At 58.2% G+C, this 12,790-nt stretch overlaps 2 protein-coding genes across 3 annotated transcripts in view; one reads left to right on the forward strand and one right to left on the reverse strand.

Moving 5' to 3' along the window:
* The window catches only part of SLC5A10 (solute carrier family 5 member 10), a 53,996-nt gene that overhangs the window by 7,715 nt on the left and 33,491 nt on the right, over nucleotides 1–12,790 (reverse strand). The gene's annotated exons all lie outside the window — the stretch shown is intronic.
* The window catches only part of SACK1G (scaffolding CK1 anchoring protein G), a 29,563-nt gene continuing 23,619 nt past the window's right edge, over nucleotides 6,847–12,790 (forward strand). The window contains exon 1 of the mRNA XM_024753100.1: nucleotides 6,847–7,437. Within this exon, the coding sequence (XP_024608868.1) occupies nucleotides 6,916–7,437 (522 nt within the window). The 5' untranslated portion in view covers nucleotides 6,847–6,915. The remainder of the gene's footprint in view (nucleotides 7,438–12,790) is intronic.

Raw genomic sequence — 12,790 nt, forward strand, 5'->3', positions numbered from 1 at the left:
GTGAACAAGGACTGAGTGGATGGCCCAGACCTGGCCTGAATCCGGAATCCCAGACTCCCCACCAGCCGCTGGAGCCTGACCCTGTTCAGGGCCTGACGGAGGGGGGCCTGGCTCCCGAGCCGGCGGAGGTAGCAGATAGGGTCGACCCACGTGCTGTTGTTCCTCTGGGAAACACTCTTTAAACACCTTTGGCCCCTGCCCCCTGGATTCTCAGCAGGGCCCGCAGAGGAATGCACAGAGCAAGCAAACACAGAGACACAGAGATGTGGGGATGCGATTGTGGGGAAAGTTCAGGAACAGCAGCCACCGCTCAGCCGTGCGGGCACAGGGGCCTGTTTGGGGGGTAACGTTTCCACGCGTGGGCATTGATGTTTCCGTGACTTGGAGCCCCTGCGCGGACCGGGCACTCCTGGGTTAACGCCGCTCCTTAGATGCCCAACCCACCGTCGAGGGTCTCAGGCCCCCTCCCCGGGGCCAGAGGGGCTGGAGCGGCATCGTCCCCTCCCCCATGACCCGCGTCCCCGAGTGCCAGGCTTCCAGGGCATCTGCCCCGCCAGGCCCCCACCCCTGGCACCTCCGGCTCAGTGTGTCCCACTGTCCTCCCTCCTGCCACAAGGTGGGCACCAGCTCCTCACGGCCTCCCTTCCATCCTCTCCATCCTTCCAAAGTCACCGCTTGGCTCACATCACTTACATCTCAGGAACCCCCTCCCCGCCATGACATTCGAGGCCCTGGACAACTGGTCCCAGGTCCTGTCATCCCAGCACCGCGCATTGGCCACCCCGACCTGCTTGCGGTTTCTCACACACGCCCAGCATGCGGACGCCTCTGTGCCTTTGCAGATGCAGTCTGCTCCTGCTGCTCTGTCCCTACCCTCGCTCACCTCCCTCTTCATGGCCTGCCGCGAAGGGCTCGCTCTCCGAAGCCTTCCACAGCTCGTCCCCACCCGCTAAGGCAGAGTAGCTTCCTCCCAAGGGCTCCTAAAGCCCAGGGTTGAATCACAATTGTTTGTTTGCATATTTTACGCCCTCCACCAGACTGAGAGCTCCGCAAGGGTGGACACTGGCTTTGAATCATCTCCTCCCCCAGGTGTCTCCCTGTCCAGGGCTGGGCCCAAAGGAGATGCTCTGTGAACGGTTGTAAATGAATGAATGAGTAAACAAGTGAATGGTTGGGAACAAGGGGAAAGGCACAGAAGGAGAGGAGGAAAGGGAGAAAGGACCCCACAAAGAGCTATGGAGGAGTTCAGGCACTGTTTGATCCAGCTGCCCTACCCTACCACCTCCCACCCACAGCTATGCATATGAGAGAACTCAGGAGCAGAAAGGGCATAGCTTTCCTAGGACACATAGTCAGACCCGGGACAGAGCCTGGGGTCCCACGGTGGGACTCTGGGGCCGCTGGGGTTCAGGTGGGGGCAGGTGACAGGTCCCTCGTGACAGGTTCTGGGCTGGGACTGGCTGGCTCTGGCACCGGGAGGACTCAGCCCTCCTGGGAGGGACGGGTGATGCGTCACGGCCACATGATGGCTCAGAAAGGCCAAGTCAGGAGATTCTGCCTGGGTTGCAGCCCATTCCAGGCTGCCAGGACGGGGCCTGGCCTCTGGGCGCCTCAGGCTTGCCAGCCTAAGCAGCAAACAAGAACCACCTCTCCTTTGTGACAGCAGCAGAGGTGCTGCCACCTAAACGAAGTCTCCCACTTGTGCCAACTCAGAAGGCAGCAGCCCCAGGCCAGGGGGACCAGGGGACTGGGCAAGGGGCCTGGCCTTGCCCGAGTACCGGATTCCACGGGCCTGGGAGCTCCCCGCTGGGCTCCACCTCGACATCAGCACCCCTACCCAGCCGGGGCCCACGCCAGAAGCCTGAGGGCTGCCTCTCTCCTTGCCCCCCACGTCCTCCCTCCCTGCGGCCAATGCCAAGTCCAGCCACTGGGCTTGGGGACCAGGGGAGCTGCACCACCTCCCCCCTCTAACCCACCTCCCCTAAAACCGTGACTCTGCCCACCATCCTCCCTGCTCACAGCCTCCTGTGGCCTCCATCCCCTGCAGGAGGGATCAGGGGTCTCTAACTGTGCACTACAGCCTCTGCCCACTTGGCCACCTGGACCACTGCCAAAATTTCACCCTCAACTCTGGGCCTCTGTACCCTCTCCCTGGAACACCCTTCTCAAACCCAGGGAGCTCATACTGATTCCTCCCAGCTCGTTGTGGATGTCTGGGCTCTACAGGCTTTGAGGAAACACCCTCCACGGCACCAATAACTCTGTGACTCGTGTCCTTCCTGCCTCTCGATAGACTGTGACCATGAGGCCCATGGAGAAGCCCGGACTCCAACAGCGCACGGCACAAGCCAATGGGTGGCAGGGTCTGCCTGTGTTTGTTGACTGACTAAATGACCCTCTTCCAAGCTGGTCATTGGACACACCACCCCGAGGGGTAATCAAGGTGCTCCCCACTCCCAAGCAAGCCTGGCTTATCCCTGGGAGCCAGTTCAGATGCTGATATCACAGGAGGGAGCACACAGACCTGGCTCTGAGTCCAGTTCTCCCAATCCCTTAACTATGTGATCCTGGGTATTTATTCTCTGGGGCTATTTCTTTCTCTGTAAAACCCTTCTGGGGACATCCATAGGCCAACAAATCAACTTCAATTTAAATTTCATACCTTACACAAAAAAATTAACTCAAAATAGATCACAGATTTAAATGTAGAACTATCAGACTTCTAGGGAAAAAGTAGGAGGATATCTTCGGAACCTAGGGCAAGGTGAAGAGTTTTTAGACTTAACGTCAAAAGCGTAATCCCTTAAATGAGAACTTGATAAAATAGAACTCATCAAAACTAAAGCTTTGGGACTTCCCTGGTGGTCCAGTGGGTAAGACTCCACACCCCCAATGCAGGGGGCCCGGGTTCGATCCCTGGTCGGGGACCTAGATCCCCCATGCATGCCGCAACTAAGAGTTCACATGCTGCAACTGAGAAGTCCGCATGCTTCAACTAAAAGATCGATCCCGTGTGCCGCAACTAAGACCCAGCACAGCCAAAATATAAATAGGTAAATACTTATTTTAAAAAACAACAACAACTAAAGCTTTTGCTCTGCATAAAACACCTGTGGGAAGGATGAAAAGAAAAGCTGCAGAAACAAATTCAGTAAAGTTGCAGGAAACAAGATCCATACATAAAACCAGCTGTGTTTCTATACACTAACAATGAACTATCAGAAAAAGGAATTAAGAAAACAATCCCATTTACAGTAGCATAAAAAAGAATAAAATACCTAGGAAAAAATTTAACCCAAGGAGGTGAAAGGTTTGTACACTGAAAACTGTAAGACGCTGAAAGAAATTGAAGAAGACACAAAAAAATATTCCATGCTCATGGATTAGCAGAATTAATATTGTTAAAACGTCCAAAGTGATCTACAGATTCAGTGCAATCGCTATCAAAATACCAATGAGGGCTTCCCTGGTGGCGCAGTGGTTGAGAGTCCGCCTGCCGATGCAGGGGACGACGGGTTCGTGCCCTGGTCCGGGAAGATCCCGAATGCCACGGAGTGGCTGGGCCCGTGAGCCATGGCCGCTAAGCCTGCGCGTCTGGAGCCTATGCTCCTCAATGGGAGAGGCCACAGCAGTGAGAGGCCCGCGTACCCCCCAAAAAAAAAAACAAACAAAAAAAACCCAATGATATTTTTCACAGAGGTAGCAAAAACCATCCTAAAATATTTGTATGGAGCCATAAAAGATCCTGAGTAGCCATAAAAGATCTGGGACCTTAAGAAAGAAAAACAAAGCTGGAGGCATCACACTCCCCGATTTCAAACCAAATCACAAAGCTATAGTAATCAAAATAGTGTGGTATTGGCACAAAAACAGACACACAGATCAATGGAACAGAACAGAAATAAACCCCTCGCATATATGGTCAACTGATTTACGACAAAAGAGCCAAGAATATACAATGCGGAAAGGACAGTCTCTGCAACAAATGGGTGTTGGGAAAACTGGACAGCCACAGGCAAAAGAATGAAACTGGACCCCTATCTCACACCACATGCAGAAATCAACTCAAAATGGCTTAAAGATTTGAAAAAAGACCAGGAATTGTGAAACACCTAGAAGAAAACATAGGTGGTAGCTCCTTGACATTAGTCTTGGCAATGATTCTTTTGGATTTGACACTAAAAGCAAATGCAAAGAAAACCAAAAACAAACAAAAAAACCCCAAAACAAACAAGTAAAAAACAAGTGGGACTTCATCAAACTGAAAAGTTTCTGCACATCAAACGAAACAATCAACAAAATGAAAAGGCAACATACAGAATGGGAGAAAATATTTGCGAATTGTGTGTCTGATGAAAGGTTAAGATCCAGAATATGTAAAGAACTCATAAAACTCAGTAGCAAAAACAAAAACCCATGAACAGACCCCAGAAATCTGATTTAAAGATGGGCAGAGGAACTGAACAGACATTTTTTCCAAAGGAGACGTACAAATGGCCAACAGGTACATGAAAAATACTTGTACAACATCACTAATCATCAGGGGAATCATCACACCTGCAAGAATGGCTATTATCAAAAAGACGAGATAACAAGAGTTGGCCAGGATGTGAAGAAAAGGAAACACTTATACATCGTTGGTGGGAGTGTAAATGGGTGCAGCTATTATGGAAACAGCATGGAGGTTCCTTAAAAAATTATAAATAGAACTACCATATGATCCAGCAATCCTGCATCTAGATTACATATTTTAAGGAAATGAAATCACCACCTCACAAAGATATCTGCACTCCTGTTCACTGCAGCATTATTCACTATAGCCAAGATATGGAAACAATCTCAGTGTCCTTCAGTACTTACAATAAACGGATAAAGAAACTGTGACGTTTACATATATAAGAAAATATTATTCAGCCATGAGAAGGAAAGACATCCTGCCATTTGCAACAACGTGGATGGACCTCGAGGGTGTTATGCTAAGTGAAATAAGTCAGAGAAAGATAAATACTGTATGATATCCCTTATATGTGGAAGCTAAAAATGCCAAACTCGTAGAAACAGAGACTAGAATACCATGGAGTACCAGGCAGCAACAGAAAGGAACACAGCCATACACACCAACCCGGATGAATCACCAGAGAACAGATCAGTGGCGGCCAGGGTTAGGGATGGAGGTGTGGGTTTGGCTGTAGAGGGACAGCTCTGCATCTTGATTGTGATAGTGGTTACAAAAAACGTACACATGTGATAAGGTTGCACACATCTACACACACGCACAGAAACAAGCACACGTAAACTGGTGAAATCAGAACGAGATTTCTGGCTGTGGTATTACTACACTATGGTTATGCAAGATGACACCATTGGGGGAAACTGGGTGAAGGGTGCATGCAAGCTCTCTGTTGGTTTTTTTTAACAGCTTTCTGTGAATCTAAAATTATGGGCAGGCAGCTGGAGGGCTGGAGGCCCTTCAGCCCTGAGAGCCAGGACCCCCTTCATGAGCCCCAGGGCCTCCGTGCAGGGGAAGAAAAAAAGGAGAAGCTGAGGCCAGAGAAGGTCTTGTCTGGATCCCCAGTGGCAGAGGCTGTAAGTCAGGCTTCAGGACTCCCAGGGCAGTGCTTGGCCCTGGGACCACCTTCCTCCCCCTTCTGACCATGTGCAGGGGCGGGGGCGGGGGGATGCAGGTGTGTGTGCATGTACCTGGGAGGGGCTGGGGGCACTATGTTCAGACACATTGTGAAGCCCCCGGGCCAGGGTGGAGTGCAGGACTAGAGGGGTCAGCGATGGGGACCACAGGCATGCTGGGGCTGGGATACCGCATCACTGCTCGAGGCAGCAGACCCAGGGAAGACGCTGACAGGCAGATGGATGGTAGTGAGGGTCCTGGGGGAGGGGGGTTCATGGGCCCAGGCCCAGTGACATCAACAGCTGGCCCTCGGCAGCAAGAGAAGTGTCCTCGGGGCCCCAATCCCAGGTGAGCACAAAGCAGCTCCATGCAGGGCAGGCGAGGTGATGGTGGTGGCAGGACTGGGCCAGGTGCCTGGCTCTCTGCCCGTGGCACGCAGCGGGATGCGGGCCGTTGTCAGGCCAGGTTTCGTGGGCTTTGCTGTCCCCACCCTGGCAGCCTGCTTTCAGATGTGGTCCCCACACGCCCCAGGATGCAGGGCAGAGGGCTGGACCTGACCCCAGCCCACAGCCGCCCTCTGAGGCCCTCCCTGCCCCCGGGTTCATCATGCGGGACCAGTCCTGGGTGGGCGGGGCTCCCAGAAGGCAGCGGGGCTGGGACCTAGAACTGGGTACCTGTTCTATCCACACCAGGCTCTTTGCAGGCTCCTGAGGTCGGGTCAGACCTGCCCCACCTCTGCCTTGGTGGCTCCCAGCCCGGTCCCGACCCTACTTCCGCAACTGGACAGCTGAGCATCTGCATGGACTTCCGTCCCACTTGGGAAACTGGACACAGTTAGGGTGGGACCAGGGTTACCAACAGGCTGGGGGCTGGGTGTGCTAAGGCCGTTGACTTGCTGTGTGTCCTCAGGAAGAACACTGCCCCTGTCTGGGCTGCGATGTTCCAGGAGCTCTTGGACTTGGGTCCCTGAGCCTTTCAGAATTCGGCTACCTGGGGCTGGTGGCAGCGGAGGAGACAGACACACACCGCCCAACGTCTGTGTCCGTCGCGCGTAGGGGTGAATCGGATTCCGGCTCCGCCCCGGGTCTCACGTCACCGCAGGTGGCGGCAGCGGGGTGGGCGAGGCGGCACTGAGTCACAGGCAGCCCTGTGCACCCGCTCCGCCCGCGCCGCCCGGTAAGCGAGACCTGGAGGCGGCGGCGGGAGGCCCCAGAACGCGCTGCGCCAGGCCGGCGACCGGGCTCCAGACCTGCTGAGCGTGCGTCCAGCCCGCGGCAGAGGCGCCCGCCATGGCCTTCTCCCAGGTGCAGTGCTTGGACGACAGCCACGTCAACTGGCGCTCCAGCGAGGCCAAACCCGAGTTCTTCTACAGCGAGGGGCAGCGGCTGGCGCTGGAGGCCCTGGTGGCCCGCGGCCCCGACGCCTTCTATGAGGTGCTGAAGCGGGAGAACATCCGCGACTTCCTCTCGGAGCTGGAGCTCAGGCGCATCGTGGAGACCATTGAGGTGTATGACCCCGGCTCCGAGGACCCCCGGGCCAGCGGCCAGCCCCGGGGGCCCGAGGACGGCGAGCTCGGTGACGGCGAGGAGGGCAGCGGGGAAGGAGGTGCCCGCACCGAGGCCGAGCCGCTGCCCTCGCTAGAGTACTGGCCCCAGAAGTCTGACCGCTCCATCCCAAAGCTGGACCTGGGCTGGCCGGACACCATCGCCTACCGGGGTGTGACCCGGGCCAGCGTCTACATGCAGCCCCCCATCGACGGGCAGGCCCACATCAAGGAGGTGGTGCGCAAGATGGTCAGCCAGGCCCAGAAGGTGAGCCAGCGCGAGTCCCCGGAGAGGAAGCAGCAGCCTCGCCGGCGCCGAGCACACTCTCACTCAGAGCCCAGCCTGGTCTGTTGGCTGCCTCCCCTCCTGCCTTCACGGGGCTCCTTGGTTTCTTTGCAGAGGGGTAGGGCCCCTGGGTCCTCTGAAAGGTGACAGCGGCCGCCCCATCTCAAAGGGCCTTTGTGCATTGTTGGGGGCTGCTGCTGACTTCCCCAGACCTGGCGAGCAGGTTCCCCAGACGAAGGTGCTGCGATGGGGTGGGGCAGGGAAGATCACGCGGCTTGCTCTCACTGCCCCTCGGGATGGCTCTGATTCACACCTGAGAAGCAGGAAGCCCCCAGGCACACGCGCCTGCATGCCGGGAGCTTTCTGGCGACGCTTCTATGGGGTGGCGGAGAGAGGCTGGGGCGGGAGGTAGGCATGGAGACTAAGAGGTAGCCTGAGTCCGTCTGAGGCTGGCTTGGAGAGCCAAGTTCAAGCGTGCCTGCTTCCTGGCCGCGCTGGGTGACCCTCCCTGAGCCTCTCGGTGAGCTTTGCAATGGCAGAACCTTTCCAGGCTGGGATGTGAGGGATGGCGATGGTGCGGACCTCAGGGGTGGGAGCGGAGCGAGTCCAGATGAGGGTCGTTTGCCTGGACTGGAGGACCCTCAAGCGTTGTCCGGACCTCCCCTGGAGCGACCCCTGCCGAGCTGTGCAGTGTGCCGGCACGGGTAGCCATTCGTCCGGCACACTGACACGCGTTCTGAGAAGGGGTCTCGCCCCTGGCAGACAGCCAGGCCTTGGCTGGTGAGCCGGTGCTTCTTCACGCTTCCGTGGTTTCAAAGCACATTCTGAGATGACTGATAAGGCCTGCCTCGTGAGCTGTGTTGAGGAGGCTTCTGAAGCCAGGTCTGGGCTCAGGAGAGAGCAGTGAGTGCCTTGGCTTGTGGGACGAGGTATTTCTAGCAGAGTTTAACACTTTCAGTCTTCTGGGTCTGCTCAAGACCCAAACGGTGGCTTTGGGGACCGTCCTGGAGGACAGACAGGGGCCAGGGGAGCTCTTGGGCACAGAGAACAGAAGTGGGTAGGAGCTGACAAGGTGGCCATGGCTTAAGTTTCCAGAAAGGTGGAGTCCCTGTCCCCCGAAGGGCCTGGCCGGGTCGGATAGCCTGTGTTGGGGAGCCTGGCCCTTGGCCTGGTCCCAGGCAGCTTTGGGGCTTCGGGTTTCTGGTCTGTAAAATGGAGGTGGCGAGGATGAAAGCTGTGAGGATGGAGTCCGGTGACTGAGTGAGAAAGAGGTGGAGGAAGGCGGGGAGGGGCCTTCACCGTTTTCAGGCTGAATAACCCGCACCACTCCTGCTGTGGGCTAGGACGGTGCTGCTGACGTGGGCGCCTGGCTGGAGGTCACGGGACCCAGTCCCCCGGGAGGGCCTGTTGGGATCCTATTACCCAGCCTCCTCTCCCTTTTTAAAACTGGGGAAGTTGAGGCCCTGGGTGGGGACTTGACCTGCGGTGCCCGGGCTCCTCCCCTCCCCCCATGGCCCTGCTCCCCACCAGGAGTAGGACGGAGGCAGATCCCAGATCCCAGAAGGCACAGGAACAGCTGGAGAGTCTAATCTCCCCCAGACAGAAAGACAGACGGCCTGGCCCAGTGATGGGGCCAGATAGGGGAGCCTGGGGCCATGCTGGGCACCGGGGCCTCCTCCCTACGTCTCTCGTCTCTATGGCCGGAGCTGAGACCCAGCCACCCCATGCAGTCCCGTGCCCCCCCATAACTTAATATGCTCCCCACAAAAGCCCCCCAAGATTATCGGCATCACCTGTGTAAGGTGACAGCCAGGAGGAAGTCCATCCCAGGTCTGAACCCCGGTCTGTGTGGTCCCAGTTGGTGCTGTCCTGCAGCCCCCAACAGGTGGGACAGGTGGGCATTGCCCCCTGCTTTCATCCCTCCTAGAGGGAGGCTCACTGATGCCACCCCTGCCCCCACGCTCAGACAGCAGGGAGCCACAGGCCCAACAGGAGGGGCCTCAGAGGCCAAGTGCCTCCTCTCAGACGGGGACACCAAGGGCGGAGGACGGGGATTTGTTCACATCTGTCCCCTGCTTTCCAGCCTGCATCTTCCCTGCCATGTCCACCCTGGGGCCCATGGCCAGTGTGGGGTGTGTGTGTGTACGGGCTGCCCTGATAACCGGAGGTGCTGTTCATTGAGTGCCGGGCACTATATAATCTCGTGTAGCGTCATCTGTTCCATTTTTAAGATGTAGTAACTGAGGCCGCACTGGTTAACCCCTGCCAAGGTCCCCTGGTTAGCTCTCGGGTGGAGGAGTGGGGAGGGACCAGACCTGTGTTGTCCTCAGACTCTAGGACAGGTCCCCTGCCTGTCCTGCCCTGGCCTTGGCAGGATGCAGTGAGAGGCAGGGCAGGGAGGGGCAGCTCATCCAAGCTACCTGCAACCCTCCCATCTCCCCTGCTCTGCTGCTTCCCAGGCTCCCAGGGGCCGGGCTGTGACGCTGACGGATGCTGACAGGGTGTTTTGCCTGGGCTGCCCGCCTGTCTGCCGGGAGCTCTCCCTACCTTATCTCTCCCCGCGAATCACCTCTTTTCCCCTCACCCCCGCATCCTCCTCTCACCCCCAGTACCAGTGCAGGGACAGTGGCCTCTCTCCCCCACTGGGATGGGGATCCCGCTGTCCAGCTGCCTGGACAAGATGCTGGCCCCCTGCCCACCAGGGCTCCTGGGCTGGAACTGGTGGCGCTGAGTCAGGGCGGCCCAGCCCACTGCCTCCTCAGCCTGGCCTGTCGTCAGCACAGCGGGCCGACCCCGGGGCAGGGAAGTGACACAGCACACATTCAGCCCGTCCCCGCCGGGAGCGGCTGTGTTCCCATCAAGGCTAACGCCGAGTCCCCCCATTTCCCAGGAGATTAGACTGGAACTAGTGGGCCACAGTGCCAGGAGCCAGGGGTGCTGGGGTCAGGTCCCTGCTCTGCCTCCACCACTGTGTGACCTGGCACAAGCCCCAGTCATCCCATCTGTAAAATGGGTATAGGCACTGAAGCCTCTTAAGGATCCCTTCAGCTCTGACACCCTGCTGCCCTGTCCTTCTGGACTCCTCTGGGACGAAGACCAGGGGGTCCAGGGTCTGACTCCACCGGCTGGTGGCCCTGAGCAGGCCCCAGAGATGGAAGGTCATCTGCTTGCCCCTCCCCCAGCCCCCGGGAGCCAGTGATTTATCCAGGGAAAAACCTGCCGTGGGGTTCCAACTGCATACCAGAGGCCGGGCCTGTAGCATCACGCCTAGGCTGTTCTAGCCTCTGCAAGAGAAGGGTGAGGCTGGACTGGGCTGGGCTGGGCTGGGGAGGGCCTGCCTCGGCCAGAAGAGGGGGCAGATGCTCTAGCAAGCTGTTGGTCCGGGAGATGCTAAGCACCGCTCCACCTGCCCCGAACCCCTCCACCAGGGACCCCAGGGGCCGGGGTGGATCGCGTGAGGAAACTGGGGGAGCGCGAAGCAGAGTGAGTGGTGAAGGCTGGACCAGAACCCGGAGCTCGTGCCTGCCAGGCCAGGGGCATTAAGTTTCTTGTCCAGGGCCACACAGCAGGAAGGGCCTGGAAGCAGGTTCCACAATGCCCGCCTGGCCCCACGTCTCTCCTGTCAGGCCCCTGCCTTCCCACACTGCAGTCCTGGCTCACGGCTTGGCCCCAGGAGAATAAAAGAACTTAATGAGGCATTTATGAAATACCAGCTGTACGTCAGGTGCTGAGCGGGCACTTTACCTGCCTGGGTCCTCCCAGCTCCATGGTGTCAGGTATCGTCCCTTCCGTGCAGATGAGGAAACTGAGGCTTAGAGGGGCTCACAGAGGGCATAACTTGCCGCCGAGCCGATCCCTGGAGGAGCTGGCCCAGAGCCCAGCTCTGAGGTCAGTGAGCCCCAGTTTCTCTGGAGAAGCAGCGTCTCGGATGTTCTTTTTGAGCCCTGCCCCTCTTGGGAGCCGTGGAGCCTTGCTGCGGGCCCCCAGCTTGACTCAGGGCAGTAAAAGCATTTTCACGAGGCTCCTAGACTCTGGCTCCGGCAGGGGCAGAAGTCTGACCACACCAAGGCCTGGTGAGCACAGGGTCATGGGGGGCCAAGGCCCCTGGGACCAGGAGGGGGGCTCTCGCTGTCCCCAAGCAGGCGGTACCAGCACAGCCTCGACGCCCTGAGAGGTCCCAGGGGCGGCCCAGTGGACTGTTCCCAGGGACACACCGGAGCCCAGAGGGGCAGCGCCCACGCAGCCTCATGCAGTGGGTCTGGGGAGCACTTCCCAGCCCGGGGCCCCACCTGCCAGGTGGCGAACCATCTGATAACATAATCCCAGGGGTCGGCCTCCCGTCCTCTCCAAAGGCTTCCTACCAGCGGTGTTTGCGTCTTAATTGAGTCTGGGGAGTCAGAAGCGGCTCTGCCAGCAAGGAGGGCTGGCACCTCTGGGCTGGGTGCACGCCAGCCTCCTGGGGCGCCCAGGCGGTAGCCCCACCCCGGCCGGCGCTGCCCTCCCTCCCACAACCCCGGGAGGCAGGGCCTGTCGTCACACTCACATCACAGATGATGATAGCGAGGCTCAAAGTGCGCCAGGGCCTGCTGAAGGTCACACCAGAGTCTTGGGTGGCAGGTCTAGACCGAGCTCCTGGTCTCCTTGGTCCGGCGGGCTCGCCCTGCAGCCGAGGGTCCTCACCCTGGACCAGCAGAGGCGGGCAGTCCTCTCAGAGGCCCCTAGTTCACCCGGCCCCTTGCCGCATGACCTTGGGCCTCACATTCTTCATTTGTACAATGGGGACCGGGCACTTGTCTTAATTAAGGCAGGAACAGTCATGAGAATGCTCAGTGCGGGGGCAGGACTGCGCCCCATTGGGACCATTTCCCACGTCCAGGCAGGCCCAGCCGGTGGGCCGCACCAGCCTTCTTCGTGAGGCCCTGGTGACCCGCAGGCTCACGCCCTTCCCAGATTAAATGCCACGTGGGGCGGTGGTGGGAAGACAGTCTCTCTTGTATCACAGGACCCCGGCCACGGTGCCCAAGTTAGCCACTCCGCCTCTCTGACCTTCCGTCCTGTCCTCCTCAGTGCCACGTGATGCCAACACCTGCCCCAAAGTTGCGGCGAGACTGACATGGAAAAAAAGCGTGGTGTCTGGCATGGATTCGGTTCTCTTCCCTCTGTCCCCATCCATGGCCCCTCCGGGAGTAGTCTGGCTGGAGAAGTGGTGAGCCCCCCATCCTGGAGGGTTCAAGCAGGGGCTCGGGAGAATGCAGCAGAGAGCCCATGGGGCTCCAGTGAGCCAGGAGCCTCTGCCCTGCCGGCTGGCTCTGTGACCTCAGGCAAGTCCTCTCCA

This window comes from Neophocaena asiaeorientalis, unplaced genomic scaffold, assembly GCF_003031525.2.
Source record: "Neophocaena asiaeorientalis asiaeorientalis breed wild unplaced genomic scaffold, Neophocaena_asiaeorientalis_V1.1 scaffold540, whole genome shotgun sequence".
Taxonomy (NCBI): domain Eukaryota; kingdom Metazoa; phylum Chordata; class Mammalia; order Artiodactyla; family Phocoenidae; genus Neophocaena; species Neophocaena asiaeorientalis.